Source organism: Homalodisca vitripennis, chromosome 6, assembly GCF_021130785.1.
Source record: "Homalodisca vitripennis isolate AUS2020 chromosome 6, UT_GWSS_2.1, whole genome shotgun sequence".
Classification (NCBI taxonomy): Eukaryota; Metazoa; Arthropoda; class Insecta; order Hemiptera; family Cicadellidae; genus Homalodisca; species Homalodisca vitripennis.
Genome location: NC_060212.1, coordinates 133,373,749 through 133,401,396, shown reverse-complemented (window position 1 = coordinate 133,401,396; position 27,648 = coordinate 133,373,749). Strand labels below are relative to the sequence as shown.

At 32.7% G+C, this 27,648-nt stretch overlaps 1 protein-coding gene across 3 annotated transcripts in view; it reads right to left on the bottom strand.

The window, feature by feature from the left end:
- LOC124364929 (activating signal cointegrator 1 complex subunit 1) overlaps window positions 1–27,181 on the bottom strand; it is a 46,763-nt gene extending 19,582 nt beyond the window's left edge. The window contains exons 1-5 of one of the 3 annotated variants that reach the window (XM_046820754.1): window positions 27,039–27,181; window positions 21,005–21,156; window positions 11,460–11,559; window positions 4,016–4,125; window positions 2,023–2,174 (exon numbers count right to left, since the gene is read on the bottom strand). In XM_046820754.1, coding sequence (XP_046676710.1) covers window positions 2,023–2,174; window positions 4,016–4,125; window positions 11,460–11,559; window positions 21,005–21,131 — 489 coding nt within the window. In that variant the 5' untranslated portion in view covers window positions 21,132–21,156; window positions 27,039–27,181. Of the gene's footprint in view, window positions 1–2,022; window positions 2,175–4,015; window positions 4,126–11,459; window positions 11,560–14,998; window positions 15,249–21,004; window positions 21,157–27,038 lie in introns of those variants that run through there. The other 2 variants (XM_046820755.1, XM_046820757.1) reach the window with 2 other exon arrangements.
- Window positions 27,182–27,648: the final 467 nt, after the last annotated feature.

Here is a 27,648-nt window from a genome sequence, read left to right as displayed (position 1 = left end):
TTTTAGCCCAAAACATAAAGGCTATAAAACTGTTAAAATTTTACAATGGGGAAAAAGAAGCTTCATGACCTTAGGTGGGATCCTTACACTAATATCGTCTAGCTCTATTCGATCAGTGTTATAACAATAACGGTTAAACTTACTATTAACTAAATTAATTTTGCTTGACATCAAGGGAGGCGACGTGTATGGAGATGATAAATGTGGCCAGATATCCAAATGCTACATTGTTATCCTTTTCAATATAAAGATTTACTTTGTCTTTAATTTTTTTGTGGGAATAAGCGTGATTTGATTGATTGATGAAGTGATTTGATCACTTGATTGGTCCAACTTAAAATTTGTAAGCAGTTAAACTTACTATGAATTGAATTTATTTTGCTCTAACATAAGGGGAGACCATGTGCACACTATCAAAAGAAAAAATAGTATTCTCAAGGCTGCTTACGCACCTAGAAAATAATAATCTCTTAACCAGCCGTCAATACGGCTTTAGAAAAGGCAAGTCCACCATCACAGCCATAACTGACCTGGTCGAAACACGATCATTGATGTAACTGAAGAAGGGGCCACAACAACAGAAATTTTTTACTTCAGCAAGGCCTTTAACAGCCTGAGTCATAAACATCTTCTGGATAAATAACAAACTCTAGGAATAAGAGGAGCAGTGCATCAGTGGTTTATATCAGAAGAAGAACACAAGTTATGGAGATAGTCCACATTATCAACAAGACATCTCAGAAAATCAGTTCCACACAAACGCACAAACAACAAGAGGAGTCTCACAGGGATCTGTGCTGGGCCCTGTACTATTTGTCCTATGCACTAGCGACATTGTCTCAAAATTACAGGACAACAGTGAAATATTCCTATACGCTGATGACACTGCCCTTATTATTTCCAAAAGAACAATAAGGAGTTAGAGATCAATGCCTACACTGCGGCCAGCAGCACAAAACAATATAGTCAGGAGGATGCTAATACTAAATGAATACTAAACACAGCAGCTTCATTTTGGTCCACAAAGAAGGAATGCTCTTGAACTACCCAATGCCTCATATTCTCAAGAGGCAAAATACCTTGGGATAACCCTAGACAGCGACCTGAATTTGAAACTTAATGTAGACTAACTGTGCAAAAAGCTTAGCACTGCATTATACGTAATAATAATAATAATAATATTTTATTGCGGTAACAATTATAAAATTGCATACAAACGTCATAAATAAATATTTAAATAATAAAGTAATTAAGTGACTCAAACAAATCAGCAACATAGAAACCTCAAGAACAGCTTACTTCGCACTGTTTGAGTCGCAAATGCACTATGGACTGTCTGTGTGGAGGTACTCATCTAAAGAAAACATCCACAGGGTAGTGCTTCTCCAGAAGAGAGAAAACAGAAAAATAACTGAACTGGGTCTCGGAGATTCCTGCAGGGAGGTTTTCAAAAGACAAGCTACAAACAATAGCCAAGCATAAGTGAAGTAATCGCCTATGCAATTAAGAAAGGACCCCCCTCAATTCTCAGAGACACATCCTTATACTACTAGATACAGAGGAAACTATACATTTCCTGTACATCACTTGACTGGTTTTGAAAAAAAACCTTCCTGCATCGAGGCTGAGCTCTACAACACCATTCCAACAAAGCTGAAAGAAGAGAGAGGCAAGAGGAATTTTAAAGAAATTCTTCTTGACTGGCTGCTGGAGAATGAGTTGTATTCCACTGAAGAAGTTCTGGACAGAGCAAGATTACCATGATAACGAATATGAAACTCAAGAAACAACTAATATTCTTATGACTGTACTCTATGTCCATGTCAATAAAGAAAATTTTGTCTTGTGATTGTCTTTTGTCTTGTATATGTATGGAGATGAAGTGAGTGGTCTAAACTCTTAAGTTTGAAAGCACTTACAACCACCTCAAACTGAATTAATTTTTCCCTAACATCATTGTAGACCATGGGTATGGAAATGAAGTTAGTGGTCTGAACTCTAGAGTCAAGTTTGTACAACTACCTTAAACTCATTGAGTCTCGCCTTGACTTCAGGATTGATCATGGGTATGGAAATGAAGTGAGTGGCCTGTTGTTTGCTCCGATAAGACATCACCGTCATCTCTATTCTTCTACGAGCTGCTGCCACTGCCCCCCTACTAGATCCTGTGATCACTGAAACAACATTTCCAGATCTTAAGTGTTTTTGACTGCTGTGGTGTACAATTAAATGTTCTTGGTTCCACTTTTACTTTATGTATTTTATAACCCAGCAAGGTCTCACAGAGAGTCTCTTGATTTGTTTAAAAATAAATTATCACTGGTACTTGAGTTATTGAAATGAAGGAACATTGTTTTTAATATTGCAGGTGATTTTAATATTGCTTTAACTTAAAAAAAAAATTGTTAATAGAGACTTCTGTTGCATTTTAGAGTCCTACAACTTCATTGTAAACATAAACAAACTTACAAAAACCACCTTCACAAATAGGTTGTGCTTAGACAATGTAGAGTTATTAACAAATTTTAAAGTCATCAATGAAGGAACTATTCAGACTTCTCTGTTGTCAGACCATGAATGTCAATTAATCAGAATACCTTTCAATGGTAGATTTGATATGAACAGTTAGATTCCAAAAGTGATTCTTCAAAACCCAATATTAACTCATATGTTTTCCGGAAAAGGAAGAGTAGAGTGATTTGCCGGTAGGTTATTTTGAGCGACAGTCTAACCCTTTGTCAATGGAAATGATGACCTTAAAACATCTGTGTCGTCACATTTTTAGGAACTAAGTTAAATAAAAGAGTTTTTGTTTTTACTAAACATGAGAAATATTTTATTTGCTTCCTGAATAATTAATCTCTATAAATAAAAATAAGAGATTTAACCCTTTGAAGGAGCACACTACGTACCACCTGCAGTAATACCAATAGCCAAGCAGGAAGCGCAATGGCGCTAAACCTTTTTCACAATGATGTTTTGTGATGAATAAACTCTCGCCTAAATATGTATGCAATCTAGCGGAATGTATAAGAAATACTTTCAATTAGTTTGTCGTTCCCAGTAGATTGCAGTCACTCTCTTGTTTATTTCTTTTCATTTCCAATTTACTTCCGTATTGATGGTGTTCAATCAGTTATTCCAAGTAATTATCTGTTTCAGAACAGCAAAACAGATCAGAAAACTGTGAAATAGAAAAAGAAATTAGCTGATTCTACTAAATTTTGTTGTTACATTTGTTTAATTTAGTAAACGAATATATACAATCCACATTTTTGTGGATGTGCATAGATTATATTAAATTTATGGTCTGTATGTGAGGAGGAAAGAAACACTGTTATTATCAATTGCATAAAATGGCACGAGAAAAACTTTTAAATCTAATTTAAAGTTGATACTTTTATGAATGAAGGAAGTGAAGATAATTCCAGTATTAACAAAAACGATTGTACAGACAGAAGCGGTACCCTGGCACGATATGGAATGTTACTCTATGCTGTGCATCTCAGACTGCTTTCATACCACTAAACACTTCTAAAATAAAAGTACACACATTATTGAACTGTCAATTGATATTTGTATAACTTTCCTATTTATTTATACATTATATATATAATGTATAAATAAATAAAACAAATATTGATTTATTATATAGTGAGTTCATAGTATGTATTCTAAAACTGTCTGACAATTAAAAAAAAAGTCATTTTTACTTTGTAAATAATAGTTTGTCCACTTTAGCAAACAAAATATTACAAAAGAAACATAATCACTTTTTGGAGCAAGACTACTGTGAAAAAAGCAATCAGTCAAAGGCTTAAAGAAGAGCACTATTATTGCCATCCAAATATGCAAGCCCACATGGTGTTCTCTCAGGATTCTGAGTGTGAGATTTACACTATCCCGTGAGGATTTTTACAAGTTCAGATTACAATTTTGGTCAAAACTGGGTTTTCACTGTGGAAAATCTGAAAACGTGTTTTAATCAAATAATGAAATAAATTAAATCACATACCTATATCTTGATCCTGTGGGTGTCGAGGAACTCTGATTATAGTTTTAGTCTCATCTTCAAGACGTTTCCTGTTTTGGCCTTTGGCTCCAATAATTGGTCCATAGTAAACTCTGAAATTCAAATAGTAATACAAATTTTTCATAACGAAATAACTGATTAAGTAAATGCAAATTATGATCAATTTAGTCAAAATGCAAATGCTAATTTACAAATACAATATCGGTATCAGCAATAAATATGATTAATGAATCGTTTTATTTCATTATCGAGTTATAATATAAAATAACTAGATCAAATTATTTAAATATGTCTCACTTGAAAGAATACCCGGATTTCAGACGTTTGCCATTGTTATGGAAAAGTTTTGCAACATTTCAAGTTGTATAATATTTTTAGGGGTAAATCTGAAGAGTAATTTAATTAAGAACTCCATATCAAGACATTGCTGGTAAAATTAAGAAAAGCATTATTTGCAATTAAAACTGTGTGTGAAGTGATAGGCTTATGTACACTGTGTATCATGGCTACAAACCTATATCCTGTGGGTGTAGAGGAACTTTGATTACAGTTGATTAGATAAAGCAAAAATTTCTGACAAAATACTAGTAAAATCAATCCCATATTTATATTAAACTAGCGGGCCCGGCGCGCTTTGCTGCGCATTTCAATAATTTTTTGCAAAAGTTGCCCGCGGCTTCGCACGCAATTTCCCGTTGAAAACAGTACACTATATTCACTTATTCTTTTTCTATCACATTCTAAACATTGCTGAGATAATTGATAGTCGTTCCATCGTGAGCCTCTTGGGCGTATTATGAAGGTATGTACCATATTCCTGCCTCTATCTAGCTGTTACCCACGGCTTCGCACGCAAATCTTAAGAACCGAAGTCCTTATATTACTTAGTAAATTTTTTTTTTTACTATAATAAATTTTAGATTAAATTAGTTATATCTCCGATGCCACGATTGAGCTTGCTTTGTTGTCTCGATCGAGAGAATATGTACACACGGAGTTTTGAGAACCATACTTCTGTCAAAAAAAACAACTAAGGTTGATTTTATAACATTCTTTATATTTGTAGCCAACGTAAGATAGTAATTATGATATCTGCATTACTCTTCTGATCAAGCATGAGCATGGTTTATATTAAATAAATATTGCAGTTAAAGGTGAATTTTTTACGTCAAATTTGAATTGTATTATCTGGATAGTAAAGTCTATGTTTAACAGTGATTGCAAAAACAGTTTAAACAAAATTTGTCGTTTCTCTTAAGCTTACTCTATGCTTTAAAACTATAAGTGTAATATATGTTTACAAAGAACAGCTGATTAAAAATTTGAAAAGACGTTAACATATGTTTGCTGCAATGCATTTCTTATGGGTATTTCTGTAACCAGTGGGGCGGAATCCTGAATCGGGAAAGGGATGGGCATAGCTTATAAACCTTCTCCGTGGAAAAATACATATACGTACAAATTTTCATCATGATCGGTCCAATAGTTCACGATTCCATAAAGGACAAACATACAAACATTCATTTTTATATATATAGATAAAATAGCAATCATGTTCATGTTCGAATAAAGTAAGATCGCTTTATCTAGATTATATTTAGATATGTAATATTTAAATTTTTTACTACGTTGGATGTAATATACTATTTTGACTGACGATGGCTCCCTAGAACAAGGTCAAAATATTTCAAGAATGTATTGTGTAATCAATGTTTTGACATGTTGTGAATTGGAATACTTATTGTTGATTATCATACCAAAAGACTAAGAACAAAAAACTGATTTCCATCGTTGGTATGAACAAAATCTACCAATTAGCCTTAAAAGTAAAATAAATGAACTAATTTAGTTTAGTTCAAGAATATTTTTCAAAGAATCCATATAAATCACAGTTTTAAAATGAGTTTTTACAGTCGTCAATTTGGGCACAACTTTTGCAAGTTTTTTAAATCAAAATTTCAGTTAGAATTATGTGCACCATTGATTTACATCAACTAAATTTAACAATGACCATTTGGATAGTTTTCCAATGATCAGTACGGACAAGGGCAACACACAACCAACACTTTCATCAACAAAGGAGATTAAGGATAATCTCGGACTTCTATCATCCTTTGGATCCATCTTCTTGGCCATTTTTTAAAATGCTTGAGACTATATTCAAAATCACTCAGTTACAGCTGCACTACAAGTGTTAACCCACTGAAAACGGAAATTTTCTCTAGAGAATTAGTTCCATAAACAGCTCTCACAGTGCTTAATTTCTAAAATTTTAGGTTGTGGGAAAACTCTTAAAGCGGGATGCTCAGACCGATGTGATAAATAGTAGCCGGGGCTGGGGAGCTGAGGGTGGGGTGTCGGGGTATGCGTAGTGTATTGATGGTGTTTGTCGTGGTTGGATCTGGAGCTTCCTGGCAGGTGCTGGTATTGATTCTTATCGTAGCTGATGTGATGGGAGGTCGCCATGCTCTCCTTTTTGGTGGGGGGCTACTTTCATTTTGTTGGGCGCCTGGTGGATTGTGGGCCTTGCGGTTCTTGGTGTTTTTTGGGTTAACCTTGGTGTTTGCCGTGATATGTCGTCCCGGCGTGTACCTCTTAGGTGTGTTGGTCTTTCTGTTTCTGCGGAACTGGGTGGCGCTGCTCCTTTTTTGGTCCTTGGTGCTGATTGGTACGTTCTTTTGTTAGGGGTGGTTGTTGGTTCTTTATGTTTGTGGTTCGGTCTGTAGTTTGTTTGGTTTTTGTTGGGGGGGCATGGTCTCGTACTTTGGTGGGTTTCTTCTGGGTATGGAATACACCCAGGAAGGAGGGGGGCCCGCACCCCCAGGAAAACTTTTGAAAATTTATAACTGTTTAAAACCTTTGTTTTTAGGCCCACCCAGACATAATAATTCATTCATTTTTATAAACTTACCAAGTGATATTTTTAATGCTGTTTATTTTCTTAAGGTGCTTGATTAGATGGAAGACAATAAAAACATGAATTTAAATTATTGAGTTTTCTCTCTACTCTACTTATCCGATTAAACACCTTGGTGCCCTACTTTAAATTTCAGAAAATATTTGGTTTGATTTCAGTTGACCATTTTGTTTGAATCAATTGAAGCTCGCCAATATTAATTTTTTAATGAATGGTAAAATAAAAACATAATTGAGGCCTTATTCACAGGATTTATTTATACAATTTTACATGGTTAGTAATCTTATATACCTATTAATATGTAAATGGATGTTTGTTAATATAAAGCTTTTTTACAAGTTTGCTTATTTTACAAAAAAAATTGCATACCTTATGGGTTACCAAACCAATATTAATACATTCAAAATAAACCAATTCTTGGAAAAGGAAAAGGAAGCGTTTAATTACACACAAATACAAAGACACACAGAGTGGAGTAACACGGTTATCTTTTTTTTAAATTTAGTGTAGTTTTAAAAAGTTAAGGTGGAATTATTTTATCTGCTATTAGTTATTATAACAAATATTGTACTGGATTTGTAGTCCCATTAATATTGTAAGGCTATGCCAAGACTGTTGGTAAACTTAGTTTTAGTTGTTTGTTAATATTTAAAGTGAAAACTACAAAAGAAACCCAAAACAACAATACTGACAAAACTAACTGTAAGTACAAAAAGAACTCAGAAAACTGAGGTCAGATACACAACTATAAGATGAGGCATAGGCTAGTTATTTTAATGAAAACGTAATGTTCTGAAAATTCTAAAAGATATTTAAAAAACAGATTTAGGAAAAAAGTTCCAAATGCAATGCTGTCTTCATGGTATAGTGACTTTGCCCTCGTTGTTTTGACTTGGTGTTCAAGTGCAGAATGGTGCCCCTACGCCAGCCAGGTTTTGACGTATCGCTCGGGATTGTATTCTAGCCACAGGAGGTACTAGGAGCCTGATCCGCAATAAATCGCAAACAGGGCTAATGTAGAGTGACGATCTAAGAGGAGGACATAATTAGATTCATTGCAGAAAACCCACGTTCACATTCAGCACTAGACACTGCATACTATTTATGATGGAAAAGCAGTTTCTCTTAAACGACTAGCGGGTTTGCTCTAGAATAGTAGGTTTAATCTCACTTAACATAGGCTTCAGTCCTGCTTGAAGTGTGCTGAAGTAGTCTCTAAATTATATCCTGAGAGCTGCTTAATCTTAAATCTATCGGCAGATATCGGCTGGAATTCACATTCTCCGTAGGTGATGGATAAGTCTTTTGGCCAATACTGGGTCGGATCCTTTGATCGTCATTTCATGGATTTTGGTGTAGTGTTCAGCCGCATTTGAAGAATGATGATTGAGCAACGTGAAGTCAGTTTTGTTAGCGAGGGCTCCGATAGAACTGTTTTCTGGAATACTGGGTATCGTGGATTTATCACAAAGTTCTAAACATCTTGAAACATCAAATCTCAATAGCAATTTTAGCTTCCTCTGAACGTAGCCTACCCATGTTTTCAAATCTGTTTTCAAACACCTTTGATTAACCAGGAGTTACATCACTGTGGGCTTGGATAAGGTTGAGGCTTGATTTTTGAAGCTGTAAGGACAAAATCCGATAACTTTCTAGAGGCATCCGAACCTTCATTGCCAGGGTTGTGGTACAATAAGTTGTAGAAGATAATGTACTACAAAGCCCGTTGTTGTAAGTTTGAACGTTGTGTTCGAGTCCCTTTGTTTGTCTTCAGATGCTTCAATGAAATGCTTGTACAAAGCTATAAAATCTGTCCAAACTGCTTTCACCGCCCATAAGCTGGAGGCTACCCACGAGTATCTTAATACACGGCCGATTTTCAACATTTGCTCCTCTAGTCCTTTAGCAACTTCTGCCAACCCCTGCTGTTGTTTTCGCTGGGTGAACAACTAAACATGTTTTCTAATTTTACTCATGAATATCTCTAAAATGATTGATCCAGCTATTTTCTATGGAATCGTGCACGGCAAGCCTCTACACGATGGTTCAAACAATGCCAAATGAACAAGTTTGGGGAACGTGTTCTGTAAGCTGTATAGCAAGGCCAGATTTCTTGCCAGAGTAGCACTGAAGCCACCATCACAAGTAGAGCAATCATAATTGGTCTTTCATGAATTCAAAGCTTAGACCTAATGCTTGTAAACTGATTTAAAAGTTCTTGTAATATACCAGCTGATTGTTGTGCTATTTAGCTCTCAAAAAAGTGTTTATGAAAACTACTGTCTTAGGGTTTTGCATTCCCTTTTAGAAACCAGTTCTGATATAAACCAACCAAAGCATTTTTGTTTGAAACTGAAGTGCTTTAAATTCAACAATTTGTTCTTCAGACCAACAAACTGGCTGTCACCCCTATTTAACAAAATCATTTTTTCATTTCTACCTTAGCTTCGTCTGCATCAGATCCCAACCCACCAACCTGGAATACTATTTTGACGAGAGGAAGTCGAAGGGAATTGGTAATCGCAATTAACCTCATTGATCCCGATTGCGTCTTCTTTTTTATACTTGATCCAACATTGAAGTTGTAGTCAATGTTTCCGAATGCAGTTCTCATTATTCGCATAACCTTTTTGTTTCTTTAGGGTTAGGATTAAAAGAAATCAACAATATGTTTCTGGTATAGTCATAGTCATTAGGGAAAACTATTTAGCGGCACCAGCACTAACGAAGCATAAACACAAACACAATCAACAGACCTGCACCTCAAAAAACGAACTTTAAGCGTCGATGGGATGCGTTGCATCTGTGTACTTAAACGCGAAACACACCAGGTAAGTCAATAGTCAACACACTTGTGATCGACTGGGGCGGGTGGTGCTGTGAAAGGAATGGAGGGGGAAGCGATGGGGGTGGGGTGGGTATTGCTTTGTTTATTGAGAAGGCGCAGGCCGGACGCTTGCTGGCGAACTAGGGCATGATCGCCCGTCACCTTCCTCCTGCCTGATTCCCGTGCAAGATCATACACAGCACCAGATCTCAAAACTTGCTTGTACGGGGCGCTTACTATCTGCTTACGAGTCATCGCAAACAAAGCATAGCATAATATTGATCCTACCTACAATTTTTTTTAACTAAAACTTGAGTACTCGTAGTTTTAAATGGTTCCCTTGCGTTTCCGGCACTCTTCGGGAGGTAAGGGAACGCCGTTCCCTTGCGTTCCCACTGAAATTAAACCCTGAGCTCTCAACATATTAATAAACTCAGTTGCTCCACCGTGTTTACAGATCATGTCTCAAACATCATAGTGATCTCAATTGTGCACCTGATGAGATAATGAGAAAACTTTTTCAACTAGATTACACCATATGTTGTAGTCTAGGTGTCTCTGATGTTTAAAATAATAGAAAGAGTTCATTTTTAGCTTTTTTGTCACTGCCTTTTTTTGGATCTCTTCTGACGAAAATAACTCCAGATTCCAGAAGTCTGTGACAGCGTCAGATTCCAGACACTGCACCTTAAGAAGATGAACTGGAGTTAAACCCAACACTTACATTGAACCAACCCTTCCCACCATAGCTACATTATAATCACCATAATGGATCAGTTATTTATTGGACAGCCGTTGTATAGTACAAATTCCAAAGAATAAAATAAAAATATCAATGAAAATAATAATAATACATGTGAATCAAAATGCATTATAAACCATGAGTAAATAATAAAATATGTTTACCTTAACCGTATTATCTCTTAACCAGAGATAATAAGGAGGTGGTCAGAACCTACAAATCCACTGCATATTGACTACAATAAATTATGCTTCAATGCTACTCATGTCACAATTTTCTCCTAGTTGATAATTATTTTGTTAATAATATTTCTGCTAACACATTCATTTTTCTTCAGTCAGCGTGCTGTAAAGCTTTACCATGGATGATTTTAGATTCCCACTCTTTGTTGGTAATTTTGTCTCTGACACGATGAACAAGTCTACCAACGTTATTTAGTCTAAATGTTTATTATTCATTATTATCTCTTTTTATCACTTTAGTCTATACTAGATCAACAAGATTATACTGACAGTGACATAGGCTTGCACAGAAGAAAACCATTTCACAATCGTTCATCATTGGCTGCTCCCAGGCAGTGGTAGATTTAGGGGGGGGGAGGGTCACAGAGGTCATGACCCCTCCCCAAATATTTTCTAAATATTTATCATTTTAGTTTTTGTTTAATATAAACAAAACTTTTAGACTCCAAAATGTATGAAATGTGTTTTAAGATACAAATTTTGTACATTCCTTGGAGAAGGGCCCCTGAAATCCCGTTCCATAACGGGTATTCTACAACCTCCACATCTCCCAGTTGTCACCTCTCCCCAAACCGTGCTAAATCCACCCCTTCTCCAAACTCACATTGCTGAATAGTGCTTTCTCAATTACACTCTTTGGATTCTTACTCCAGGAATAAAAAATGTCTTTTGCATTGTGGTTCTAAAAGAATAATTACCTTGCAACATGGAAGGCAGTTTTATATCTTCCACTGTCTGTAAGTACTATTACATATTGGTCCGGTCCATCGCAAGGTTCATCTTGGGTACATTCATTATCTGCAATCATAATCATTGTTAACTACAGAGTTTGTTCATAGACAACACACATACATCAAAACATGTCATAGACACATGACCTTAGTATCAAAACATAATGACGATGGTTCACACAAGAAAAAAATGTGTTGTATTGATGTGTATAATTTATAAGGTTAGGTTATACATTAAACTGTCTGTAAGTACTACTTCATATTGGTCCGGTCCATCACAAGGTTCATCTTGGGTACATTCATTATCTGCAATCATAATCATTGTTGAACTACAGAGTTTGTTCATAGACAACACACATACATCAAAACATGTCATAAACACATGACCTTAGTATCAAAACATAATTACAATGGTTCATACAGGAAAAAATGTGTTGTATTGATGTGTATAATTTATAAGATTAGGTTATACATTAAACTGTCTGTAAGTACTATTTCAAATTGTTCTGGTCCACCACAAGGTTCATCCTGAGTACAGAGCAGGCCACAATGTTTGGTGTGTAGAAAAGATAGTGAATGTTCCCCACCTTAATTTTCCTACGTCAATTTTGTCCAGTATATTCAAAATCTAACTTTCACATTCACTTTCATCTTATTTTGATAACATAAAAATGTAAATAATGCGCAAATCATCAAAATACACGTTTTAGACAAAAAAATACAGATGATTTTGTTTTATGGAAGATAGAATTACTGTACTTTGGAGAAGGAAAGTTGATTAATGCACATGTGCAAACCAGTTGCCTAGCATTGTGGTCCGCACTTTACATTTGTTATCTGCAATCATAATCAACATAGTCATTGTAACTACCATCTTTAATCAAAGAGACTCATACTTGATCTTACTAACAAAAATATATTGACAATGGTTTACATGACAAAATATGTGTTGTATTTATATTGTAATTCATAAGGTTAGGTTATACATTACACTGGAATATATTTTTTTGAGCTTGTTAACCCTTTGACTGATCAACAATTTTTTATTTTTTTTTTTCCAAAATTGATATGATTTTTAACAGGGTTATCCCCTTAATTGATAGGCTAAAATTAGCTTTTTTGTAGTGTTTTACTAGATAATTTGTAGCTTTATTATGTAATATAATAGAAACTTGAAAGTAGTTTTGTTCTTTAGACATTTAAATGGCCTATTAGGAAAAAATATAAAAAAAGACAAAAAAATTACTTAAAAATTTTTTTTTTTTATTTATTTATAAAAAAAAATTTTTTCTTACTTTGTCAGTAGTAAACTAAAATAATTTTTTGAAATTTCTTATTGACAGTAATTTATTCTAAAAGTACGTATTATTGTCAACAAATCCAGAAAATTTGAAGCATATAAGTTAAAAAATGCATGACTTATTGGTAAAATAATAAAAATTTACTTACAAGAATTTGAGGCAATCTGTTTGGAAATCTGGAGTCAAACACATTGAATGTTCTATATTAATCAAATTTGTTTGTGAATCCTGTCTTAAAAATACACTTTATTGTCAAAACACAACACTAATAAAAAAGTTATTATTTACAATATTTACAGTTTTTTAGTTTTTATAATTTCAGTGGCAAACATGCTTGCCGAGGCATTCAGCATGTACACCAAGACCACACCTTACACACACTGTCCGAGACCTCCGCTTCTTTCCTTCAGGATGATTGTCACCTGAACAGGTTCGCCACAGTTTTTCCTTCTTCTCAGGTAATTTCCTGAGTCCGAAACCAACTGATGGACCATCACCACCACCCCGGAGATTTTGCGGGATTTGCTTACTTGCAAGCCATTCCGAAGAAAGATCTCCTATCACTTCTTTCATGAACTTTCAGCCCTCTTCAGTTGGCCTTGTGTTGTATTTAACTTATTATTATAAATATTATAATAATAAGTTATTAAGTTAGTTATAGTATATTATAGTTATTAATAATAAGTTATAAACTTACTATAATAAATTTATAATGCAACAACGATATATCGTTGCATATCAATTTTCGCCCGAAACATCAACAACGATATATCGTTGTGTATCACTTTTCGGTAAATTCACTCACAACGATATATCGTTGCGTATCAGTCAAAGGGTTAACCTTACTGTTTTATCTGACAGACATCGTATTTTGTATATTTATTACTATTAAGGGAACCTTGTAGTCCCTACACTGTGCATGTTAAAAATGTAATGTTTAGGTACCCTTAGAACAAGAACTACTTGGTGTAGGCTACACATGTAAAACTTTGTACACTGCTTATTTGTATCTTTTTGAATAATGTTTACTTACCCATAAGTAAATATAATGTTAAAACAAATTTAAAATAGTAAATGAAAATTTTGACGATTGCTTGAACAAATTGGTCATTACTCATTGTATATATTGTAATGAAAAAATATTTGACTTGCAAAATAACAAAATATTTTATCAAACTCACATAATGCATTACTTATGATAACTAAATCAAATCAGTGGACTGAGCCATCTTTTATACAAGTATAAAAAAAACAAATCTCAACAAAAATGCAATTTTTAAAACGTAGCTGTACCAAATAGAGGCAGGGAAAGAGTAGATTGCTTGACTGTAACATTTGGTTTCTAATTATATTACCTAATGAATATTTGTCACACTAGTATAGGACGTTGCTCACAATGATTCTCAGGAATAAAACGATTATTTTATATTTTACATGTTCATTAATTCTACTATAATGCATGTTACTTGAATGATATTTAATTTAGCAGGTCTGCTTTATCAGGTTGACTATATTTCAATTATCCTCTGCATGTGTACCACTATACCATTTAAGAATGTTGGTATTATAAATAATAAAGGCTATGGCCGTTAATATTTTGTGGCCATTGAAAACTTTTTCAATCACGGAAAGAGAGATCACTGGTTAAAAAATGTTATCAGTATTGTTAAATTGCAGATACAGATAACTTGCACTTTCACTGATATTTATTTTACACAGTACACTATATCTCCACATTATGCAGATTTTATAATTCCAGTTTTTCAGTAAGCCTGACTTGGAGAGGAGGGTACACAACACAACATTATCTTTTTTAAATATTTGTGGCTCTCTAGATTTGGTTACCCAGTCGTAAATCCCGACCCCCCTACTTTTCAGTTGGTACAGTCTTGTAGAATTTTTTGTGAGCTGCTACAATGTATTTTTTTTGTAAATAAAGTGTAATTAAAAATGTTACGAATTTTTGATATTATTGATCAGGTACACAAAGCTTTTGTGGAGCTTCTCATAGAAACATAACTCCACAGATTTTATGCAATATAGTGACAAAACAATAAGCAATTTTAAACCAGTTTCATATCGGTTAATCATAGTAAATAAAATTTTCATTGATTTAAAAGTGGCCAAGGCAGTTAACCCTACTTAAGTAAGAATAGAATTTTCTTAAAGAATTCTAATTAATATTACAAAAATAGTTTTACTTACACTTAGTAAAATAAAAACCACGTGTTTTATTCATGATCAATATGGTTTTTTTAATGTACTGCCCACATTGAGAGCAAAACGTTATATAACAATGATTGTTTTTAACTCACTGAATTATTATTCAACTGCTTTTGGGGAAAAATTACTAAAACTTTGACATAGAAAGTAAGTGCAATTACAATAATTGAAGGAAGCAACAGAATTTTGATGTTTTCCTGTCACCAGGATCACCACTACAGGTTACCACTGGAATTGCAAACAACTGATAATTTAATTAACTGATAACAACATTAGGCAGAGTTTAATAATGTAAACACTGACTGTCTTGTGATCAAGGCCAATAAACTGTCAGCTAAATACTAAATTGTTCTATCTGTTATATTTTTTGACATACCTGAAGAAATATATACATACATTTATACTCGTACATTTATTTGTAATTAAATAAACTGATTTCATTGTTTTAAGAAACTTTTTCAAATTTAACAACTGTTTAATAATTTTGGACATCTATATCTGTTTTTTATGCTCTTAAGTGCCAAGAGACAAAAAGATTGAGATTGAACTGCAGAAATTTCTGGAAAATGCAGAGGGCCACCTAAATTGGCTTTTCAAATATTTATTATTCTGTTACTAAAAGTTGATATATGAGAATAATGATTTATTCCATAATAACTAAACAATTAAATAACATTACAAAACCTCGGAATTATACTGCCACGATTTCCAGTTACGTGGTAGCGCAAGCTAAAAATATAATATATAAATAAACAGAGTCCAGTCCATCACTTTAACTGCCATCTTCTGTGTAGCTTTAACTAAATAAAATGCACTTTTAAACATATAAATTATTAAAACAAAGAACAAAAAAGTTCCCTTTTAAATATTGGAAAATTTTTCTGTATACATACATCAACATATCCCTGTACATAAATATATACAAATCTATTTATAAAAACGTAATAATTTTACTATGTACAAACCAAAAATAATTTGTTTTTTATTAATTTTGTTTTACATTATTATACTGTAGGTTTAGGCTATATACAAAAGAAAAATTAAAACAAAAAGTTACTAAATCAATATACTGTTTAAGAAATTAGTATCCTCTAACGAGAACAACCACAATTTAACAGATTTATCAAAACTATTAAATGAGTTACATAATTTTATTTCAAGCGGTAATTTGTTAAAGTACTTTGGAACAAGATAATTAAAGGATTGCCTAAATGAAGATCTGTTGACTTTAGGTACTCGAAAGATGTTCTGAAAATTACGTCTAGCACTATAAACTAATTCAAAAGTTCCAGTATTACCACTTCTGATATAAAATAATCTTAGTACCTTATATACAAAAAGGTGTTGTATAGGGAGAATTTTCAAATGACAATAAAGAGGATAGGAACTTTCTCTAATAGATTTTCCTAATATGATTCAAATAAAATGATTTTGTACAACTCGCAATTTTTCTACGTGGTATTTAAAAGTCCCGCCCCAACATTGAATTGCGTATTGCAAACCTGGATTGAATTAAGGCGTAATATAAGATTCTTAATAACTTTTCGTCACAACAATTTTTTTAAAAATAAAATTTTCTGATACAAGATTTTAATTTATTTTGTAAAAACAATATATGCTTATCCCAATATATAGCATTGTACTTGTCTCATTTTATACATAATAAATCAAATAAACATAGATTATCTATCTTGATTTGATTTGTTGTAGCTGGTAAGTTATTTGCCAATAATATGAGAGACAACTTTTATGCGAGTGCATATTTTCAATATTTTACACTAATATACATGAAAAGGCATACTCCGCATTGCAGATACTTACTTTGTTTATACTTGGTAAGTTATACTTGTTCCTACTTACATAGGGAACAATACAAAAGTTGAATACAAATAATGTAATGAGATAACAAAATTACAATTTTTATTTATCAAAACGTACAAAATATTTAAAAGTTTTGCTGTATAACTTTTAATTTAAGAATTTTAACAGATTTTACTATTCAAATATTATGTCATATCCTACTTTTCCCTCAACATGGTAAAATAAAAATGATCCCTTTATATTTATTTTTGAAAAAGTTGTGAATTATTTTGTAGAACACTATACAAATACTAAATATTAAAAAATTAAAAACTCAGTTATACAGATATTTACATTTTTAAGTTTGGTTTGTTTGTTCCTATACACATAAGAAACCATAAATAAAATTAATACAAATAAATTAAGGTTATAAAACAAAAATTTTTGTATTCCAAAGTTTTAATAAAAATTAAATTTTTGTTTGTATTACATTCTTTTATTTAAAAATCTTAACATGATTTTTCATTTAAATAAATGTTACAAGTGATAAGCCTACTTTCTCCTATACACAATAATAAAAAAATCAAGTAATTGTTTTTTTTAAGTTATGAATTATTTGGCTAAACGTTACACAAATACCAAGAGTGCTAGGCACTAAGAGAGGTGACCTGTCATAAATGCTTATGCACCCTAAAGGGACAGTGCCACCCCCTCATAAGTCCTTGGCACTCAAAGGGTTGATAGAATTTTGTATATCTTAAAAGATAACACCTAATGGAAATTACTTATTTTAAAATATAAAATAAATGATCTAATAATTGCTCAAATTAAGCAAACCTATCTGATCAGCAAAATTACAAATGTTGATCTGACAACTTATAAGTATCTGATTAAATAGATGTGGTATTTTCCAGTATGGGGAAGGGCAAAACTGAACAATACTGATTTATGTGTTTATGAAGATTAATGGCCAAGTGTAAGCAAAACCTATCACTCAAGAAGCTGGAACAATTTTATCTGTCTGTCTGCCCGCATGGTATCTCAAGAACAAAATTACCAATAGACATGACTTTTAGCATAAAGCTTCATTTCTATATAGGTTATATCAAATTTTATGATGGTGCATATACTCTGTAGGATTTGGGTGAGTGTTAGTGAACATTTTAACATTGAAATTTAACTGTGCGAATAATAAATAAAACATTAATTAGTTAACTCTGTGTTAGTCGCACACAGTCCCTGATTCCATGTGCTGCTAAATATTTATATTACAATTTTGACATTCGCCAAGCGATGGATAGAAGTCAGTGCACTATTATGGCATTGTTTGATTTCTCCAAGGCATTTGACTGTGTTATATTCGGTTTGTTGTTAAGAAAGCTGCGTGCTTTAGGATTTTCCGAGGGTAGTATTACCTGGATTAAATCTTATCTCTCGAATCGGCGGCAGTGCGTAAGTGTGGCTGACAAAGTATCTGACTACAGGATTCTCACTGGTGGTGTGCCGCAAGGTTCAATACTGGGACCTCTTTTATTTTTACTCTACGTTACTGACATTTGTACAATACTTGCGTTCACTAGATATCACATGTACGCTGACGATTTACAAATTTACACCCACTGTGGGGTCCGTGATATACAAACGACAATAAGCAACATAAACTTTGACATTCAAAAACTTGTGGAATGGACAACGAAACACGGACTGAAGCTTAACGAAAACAAAACCCAAATGATTATCATCTCTCACTCACGACTAAGGAACTATATAGACACAAATAATATGCCCAAAATTACTGTAAACAACGTTTCTCTTCCATACTGTGACAAAGTGAAAAATTTGGGTCTAACTATGAACACAACTCTTGGATGGTGTGATGCTGTTGTGGGCATCTGTAAGAAGGTGTTTGCTTCAGTTTACTCACTAAAGAGGATGCAGCACTTCTTGCCAGAACGTGTGAAACTTTTACTGGTAAAAACACTGATTTTTCCACATTTTTCATATTGTAACTCTACAATCAATGATATGACTGTGTATCTGGCTAACAAATTGCAGCGATGCGAAAAGATTTGATCTAAGACGTGACAACCATGTAACGCATATATATATTCAAAATTCCATTCTAAAATTGGCCGATACAAGATTATTAAAAATTCTTAATTTGGTGTATTCTAGTCTTAACTCTGGAGAGCCTATTTATCTGACTGACAAATTCAAATTGATCTCTGAAACAAGCGCAAGAGAGACAAGAATGGCCTCATCAATTCTTCTTATTCCCCGCCATCGAACCTCAACTTACAACAAATCATTTGTCGTTACTGCTTGACGAGCATGGAATTCCCTTCCTAACCATATTAAGTCAGTAGGGAGTCGAAACCGGTTTGCAGCCTTACTGAAAGCTAAATTGCTAGAAATGATGTCAGCGATGGGTTAGTTTTGGAGGACGGATAGGGTGCTAGTGAATGTGTGTTTGAATTTATTGTATGAATGTATGTGTACTAAATTCTTAAAGATACCTTTATTATATAATTTTGTTTTATTTTAAATGTAGTAGTTTTATTTGACTCAAGTACTATACTATCATATTAGGGTTAATTGTAAGACAGGGCCTTATGGCCCTAAATTCGCCCTTTTGTATATATGATACAAATAAAGTCATTTGAATTTGAATTTTAAGGGCTACACATCTATACTAACCTTTTGTATTGCTTACTTTTGGAACCTTGTCACCAATTACAAAAGGTAAAAATAATGTTTTAATCTATGATGAGGTCAATGGGTAGGTTCTGCTTGCGTTTTGTACTAGGAATATTATTTTTATATCTTCTTTTAATTTTATTGTTTTTAAAGCTGAATCAATTAAAACCATCTTCACTTTAATTATTCAACTAAAATTTGTTTATCATTATTGATTAAATATTTGTTTTTTTTTTCAAAGCTCAAATTTAAAACTCATATGAGCACCAGAAAACAATTTGTGTATTTTTCCTAGCTTAAAAAATTATCTATCTGAATAAAGATTTCTAAAATTACCTCAGCAGTTAAATAAATAAAAACAGATTTGAAAAAGACATATATTTTTTACAAATACATATGTATAAGAAAACAAAACATGGAATATGCCAATTTACTGAAAACAGAGAAGACACTCATAATATTAAAGTAACAAAAATGATATCCCAATTACATTAATCATACAATGTTCAGATATATAGTTATGTATATATTATATATATATATATATATATATATATATATATATATATCAATGAATTTTCGTCTGTATGTCCTTTATAAAATCGTAAACTATGTGACCGATCGTTATGAAAATTTGTATGTATATGTATTTTCAACGGAGAAGGTTTATATGCCATACCCATTGATGTAACTAGCCACCAGACAGCGCTGCAAATGATAAAAGTTTTCAAAGCGCCTGCACATTATAAACTGCAATTACAAGACAGTTACATATATTAAACACTACTTGAAGGCGCTAAGTTATGATTTATATTTGACTTTAAAATCAATTTCTGGTTGAACTTAAACTTTGTGTGTTAGACCACTTTATAATAAAGTACATGTATGTGTACAATACATTTTAATAAAGTACATGTATGTGTACAATACACTTGAATAAAGTTCATGTAGGTGTACAATACACTATAATAAAGTACATGTATGTGTAAAATACACTTTAATAAAGTACATGTATGTGTACAATACACAATGTTTTTTTTGTAAAAAATAAAAAACCAAAAACATCACCATCCAATAAAGTTTTAAAACATGACTTTCTGTTTGAAAATACAGGTATGTATGTATGCATGAGCATTTGTGTAGAAAGAGGAAGAACTCAGCTTTAAAAAAAGAGAAATTATATTTATTGAAAAATCACTAAAATGGGCAGTAGTGTAAGAAAGTTGTAAAAAGTGAAATTGTTAAGTCAGTCTTAACGATTAGTTAGCCTGTGTGCAATAAATGTTGTACAACAAGCACAAAAAACTCACGGATAAGTGAAAAACACAGAAACCATTTATTTAAAATTTTAGAATTTCTGTCATTATAGATAATTTTTTTATTTAAAGTCAATGATTGATGATGAATGATTTGAAAGAATAACAGGTTTTCAACTAGTAAATGTATAATGATAGAATAAATACATATTAACATGATACATATAGTTCTTACTATAGTTCGATGAATAGTCATCCCACTCCACTCCACTTTGCCGAGTTTCATAATATTCCAACTCAGGATTGTTTATTCTGTAAAGTCGTCCATCCACATCAATCAACGGGGGTCTCAGTACATCCATGTTTGAATTACCTTCGTTTTATACTCTACAAAGAGAGAAAACACTATTACAATAGTAAAATGTAAGTGCAATAAAGTAATACCTATATGTAATAAATTCACGCATATTTAGGTACATAATCACTTTAAAAGAGGACAAATACTTAAATTTATTAACTTAGATTACCAGGTATAAACTTTAAAACATTATAATGTAGTACTCGTTATAATGATAATAATTTTGACATCCACTTTTTTAACATAATATATTCTTTTTCAATGAATTTTTTTAATAATTAAAGGCATTTCATAACTATCTGCTCTATAATGTATTACTTCATTGCATTCTATTAAATATTGAATTTTAGTAGTATATAATAAACTAAGTGGAGTAATCAAGTTTTGTAAGCATAATTTAGAGCATTGGTGGGAAGGGTAGATTCAATACGAATTTTACGTTCAGCTCCATTTCACCTTCCACTTAGTGCAGCGTCTGAAATTTAATGCTGTGACAGATTTGAGTCCTGGCATCTGGAATTAATATCCATCTGAAGAGATCCAAAACAATCAGCGACGAAGAAGCTCAAAACGAACTCTCTACATTGTTTCGACATCAGAGACACCTAAACTACAAACAAATATAATCTAGATGAAGTCATGTTCAACGCCTAAAGTGAGTCTTGTAAATCGCTTAATCCACAGACAACAGAACATCTAAAACAGGTCATCATTTCCACTTTACAGTTGACCTAATACAAACAGCTAGAAAGCAGGCTATTGAGATTTTAGATGTGATATATGCTGTATCCAGATAAAGGACACGTATTCAGAAAGAGTTGAAGAATTCAGAGAAAATTCATGCCAAATTGAAATAAAATCAAGACTCTGATTTGAAAGCCACTATACGTGTCATTCACTGAAGTTTTGTACAAAGTTTCCAAACAGTGACTCAGTTCTCAAATTATCTGTGGACAGATAGACAGGAAGAAAGTCAGACAAACAGATAGAGGAGATGTTTGCCCCTTTTCATTAGTGATAGACCTCGAAGATACTCAGCCAAATTCTATGGAGTCCATGCAGAATCATCAAACTTGAAATTGTCTTTGTGGGACTGAAACTTCTTGTAAATTTAAAGTTTATAACTCAACTAGTTTTCAAAATATTGTGTGAGCAAGTGGACAGAAGATACATTTTTCCAATAGGCTAAGTTGACACTTAGAACATTAGTGACAGTCTGCTCCTGGAATAATTCCAAATTGGGTTCTGGCTCTAGTGAAATTCCTAAGCTTAACATGAACAAATTATGTCAACCAATCAGGTAATGAATTATGCTGGATTAAAAACTGATGTCTAGATTAAATTTTATCTCTAGAGAATTCTATAGTATTGGTAAACATGTTTATAATTAATATAAAATGAGTTCTAATTAAATAAGTATATGTAAGAAGAAGCCTACTCATTACTGACCAGTTTGTGAGGTTCCAAGTGCGAGCTTAGCTGCCATGGTACATCTGCAGTACCATTAAAGGGACAGGAGTTTAGTTTGGTCTTCGAAGGCAGTAACTAATAGAAACTTATTACTTACAGATATTTTAGTTCTTAAAACTATTCATAAAATGTTTGATTCTTTTTCATGGCAAAGTTATACAGTGCAGCCATGTTAAGTCAGATCTGTCGTCCGCTCCGCTCCGATTGCCGAGCGTGGGACAGATATTTGTATATCAGTAGACAGTTTGTAAAACTCAATAATTACATGTATTGTAACTTGTTGCTATAAAGGTGCGGATAACAGGAAGGATACTGACTAAAGAAAAAATATCCCAGTTATAAGCCATGAGCAGCAGCCATTTGGACAAGTTAATGGTTTACGAGTATTTCAAGCAACAAGAAGAGACAAAACTGGTTGTGCTTCTCATGTAGTAAAGGATGCGTGATCACATTGCACGGAAACGGCATTCAAAACTGACGCAACTCAAATTAACAAAATCCTTTCAGAAAAATTAAACTGCATATACACTGTATTATACTTCATGGTGGTTTTTCAGCAATAAACAAATATTGTATTGTTTGTACATGTTGTTCTTTATTTTTCAACATTCTCCTTTTAACCCGGATTTTCATTATGTCGGATCGGCCGTAGTCCTGGCCAGTCTAACTTAACAAGGTTGCACTTTAAGTAGAATTATACATCTTTGTCAAAGGATTATATTATTAAGAACCTTACAGAGTTCTCTTAATATGGTGTCATTTGTCCATCTGTACATTATGCTTGATTTTATCTAAACTTAAATTATACTCTTCTGTCATAAGGTTAAACTGCAATAATTTTGGGATCAAAGAGCAGTATGTCAATCTGTCACATAACCAGATAGAAAGGTCCTAGAGAATTTAAACTTGGTGTTTAAACTGTACTATACCACTTTACCCTATGTGGAATATAAGTAGAAACGTTTCAACTGTAGTGAGCTTCTTAGTCTGAAGTATATACAACGTAAATATACCTGTACAATTGGCCTAAAGATTATGTTGGGAAAACATTAACTCCTTCAATAGTAAGAATAACTAATCATTGATTTCACATCATTTAACGATATTCGGTATTTGCATTATCTGCACATACAATTCACCAAAATCCTTTTGAAATTGCCTGAACCAAAAAGGAATTTTTTCATTTATAACTTAATTTTAATGAATAAATTTAAGCAATGTTGTATTTTTAAACATAGGAAACCAGACGGACTACACAAAAGATAAATCTGTATTTCTCTATTATAAATTTTATTTATTTTTCGATACTTGACAGTATTCTACACGATAGCTGATGACTAATTTAATGGTTTATAAAATCCATTTGTTTATTATTATTTTTTTTCTTACCCTTGAGCACTGAAACACTTCACTGAAGTATTTAAATTCATAATGTAAGTATTGGCATGTGTTAGTATTAATGATTATGATTTTTGTTTTGAATTTTCAATAAAAAAAATCTATATCCATACTATATAAAAAACTGTATTGTTCATAATCCATCCTTACTAAAAAATTAAACATAGGTCTATTATGTTTTATATATATATATATATATATATTCATTAAATTTGTATAAATGCCAATAGCCTAATTTAATCTCCATAAACATTGAATCACAAAAAGTACTTGTTTGACAGGGATTAAATCACTGTACTTGTGTGACTATATGTTTAATTTAATTATAAGGTGGAGCAAGTACTTTTCATGATTCAATGTTTATTGAAATTGATTTAGGCTAGTGCCAATTATACCAATTTAATTAATTGGTGTAAATGTAAGAGTTATTTAACATATATTTGGTCTTTCGATCATACGTTAATTTGGTTATTTAATCAAGAATCAAGAATATTTTATTGCCATCCCACACAACGATGCGTTGACAAAGTCATAGAGTTTAAAATATGTCCTTAAAACATATATAATATACAAATACTAACAAACATATATGCCACAGAAATACAAAATAATAGATCGTAAAAAGTTAGGGGTTTGTGGTGTAATGATAGCACACTCACCCGACAAGTGAGAAATATGGGTTCGAGTCCTGGCGGAGTAAGTGCATTTTGTAATTCAATGTTTATTACATTTATATATAAGCTAGTTTTAAGATGAAATCCATCTTAATAGTGTAGCCTATATTTTCAATACCTTTTGATTTGATATTTCTCCTAAGCGGAACAGATAAATGAACTACCTACTCAACAAACTGTAACCAATCCGGAAATGCAACACCGAGATGCCCAAAGAAGCTGTACAATGATAGTAACAAAGGTAATAACTAAAATAACAAAGGAACAACAAAGGAATAAAATTCACTACGGAGGTGGAGAAACTATAACCAAAATGAGGAAAAACAAGAAAAAGTCCCATTAACTCTTAAATTGCCAGGTAGACTTTAATAGCCGGGCTACACCCATTGTTCAATTGTTTTATCGCATGTTTCGATTGTTTTTATCAAATGAAGAATTTTATATTATAACTGTTTTAACTTAACAATGATTTCAACTTATTAGTTATAGTAATAAGTAATATAAACAATAACTAACAAGAAGTAACTAATTTTTAGAGAATTTGTACATGGATATGAATATTGGAAAACTGAGATAAACAATTGAAAGAGTACTATGGTATTATCCAGAGGCCACTATTATTGGAAGTTTATATTTAAATTATAAGAGCTTTTCCTACCAGAGACCTAAAAACTATTATATAATATCGAAGTTGGATAATATACAGAATCGTTCAATAATAACAATCGACTGACAAATATAGGCCGCTTATTAAAGTATCCTCAAATTACCCTCAAACACAGTTAGTAGACCTATTCTCCATGCAAATTCCCTCACATTTTCTCAGATGAATATTGATAAATATGTTATCCCCTCCTCATATACATACCTCCGGTAGCTATAAGATAAAGGGCCGGAGCGGCAAATCACGAATTTGACGTTATCAACGTATTCTGCTCACCCTCCTGAACAAAAAATATATATAGTACTAGGGGGTGCAAATGACAAATAACATAATTTTAGGGGGTATATTCATAAGTGGTTAAATTTCTAATGTTTTAATGTTCAGTTTGTGTGCTGTCTGGATAATCTGTTTACTTGAATATTATCTGCAGCCGGGACTGATAGCAGCCCGATAACGTATCTGTTATCTGAGTTCTCCGGGGCAGAGTCAGTGCTTCACAAGATATCGTGTTCAGTAGGTTGGATTGAGTGAGTGCGTTTTGCAATCATAAATCATCCATGCACTAGATCGACCAAGCCCAGTGAATTGTGTGTGTCGGAGTGTTTAGTAGGGCACGTAAAGAGTTTACGTTTTAACCGAAACGAAATTATTTCCTTTTTAATTGAACATGGAATTTTTAATAATGAGTGTATTTGTTCGTCGTGCAGTCACATGTTGTTTTTAAACCGGGAGACTTTGTTGTTTCGTTGCGATCGAAAAATTAGAAAAATTAGTAAGAAAAAAAGTTTTAAATGTTGCAATTTTGTAAAAATCCACTTTTTTGTTGCTGCTGCTCAGCTATATCCGCCAACACACTAATGGTAAGTGTTCTCTGTTAATATCCATCTATATATTTATATTTGAGTTTTTCATGATTTATTAAGTTTTTTAACTTTACATAATTGCCTTTGCATTACATTTCAATTTATATTTCTTATCAGCCCCTCTAGAATTTTATATTTTACTGTAGGTACTATCTCGAGGGATGCTTTTCTTTAATTGACATCAGCGCGGGGCAGCACCTTTGGCGCGCTGATGGCCGGAGGCACTCGTTTCATTTCCATAACAATTCGTTAATTTGTTGCTCGAAATTAAGAAAAACATTGTTCATTTTGATCAAAATTCTGCTCATTTCAGTATTATTTTTCATTTACGTTTTTTGCAAAGATGGTGACCCATCCGATGACGTCATCACAAGGTTGAATCATGGTCACAAAAGGTCACGTGACGCTCGACGTCGATGTACAACATGGAAATATTACTCCGCGCGTAAACTGTTGATCCATTTTGTATGTTCTAGAACTTCGTTATTTCTCATTTCCACCCCATCAAACCTTATATTTTTTTTGTTTTATAGGACGATTCCAATAAGTTAATAACGCAAAACTCGTATTTTGCCGCTCCGGCCGTTTATATGATAATTACCATACCTCCTCCTTAGTTTATCCTCCCCACCCAGAAAGCTTGAGTCCCCCAGTCCCCTAGATTTATGAGCTAATTAAGAAATAAACAAGTTAATTATATTTGTGCAAGATATGGTTTGTCAGCACCAACAATGTTTCTGAAAATTGAAGTATACTAAGAGAACACAGTCCTGAAATAACGTTTTAAAATCATACCTAATTAGTAGCTATAACATACTATAAACTACGAAAATACTACTAACATCTGTGGGTAGGGTATAAGCGGACCTGCTTTTATGCCGATATTGACAAATGATATTAATTACATTTGTACACTAAAAGTACATTTAAGTTAATAATATTAAACTAACTAACCTAAACACAGACAAACCAAAACATAAACATATATTAAAAATCGCATGACGTTAGGTAGGTTTTTTTCAATTCGCATAGATGCAGATTTTATATATTTACCTTGCTGCTTCACTGTTCTCTATTTTGTGATTGCTTTGCAATTTTATACGACTCTTTTTACTGTAGTTGTATGAGTAACATAAAGTTACATTATTTCTAAAATTTAATTATTTCTAACAAGATAATTGTGTTAGTTACAATATATATTCATATTTGTTTAATTTTTTTTTAAGTAGTAACAGATAAGGACGGAGATGGTTCGATTACTCCATAGGACGTACGGTATATTGCGATAATTATACAGTGTACATAATTTGTGCCAACGGTAAAAATTTTAATTATGGTAAGTTTATTGCTATCCTAACCGAGAAAAAATACTGCGCCTATGGCCATTTTCTATTGTTGATACAATAACCCGAGCACGATAAATCAGCCTCTCTTGACCCGGTGGGCCAAGGT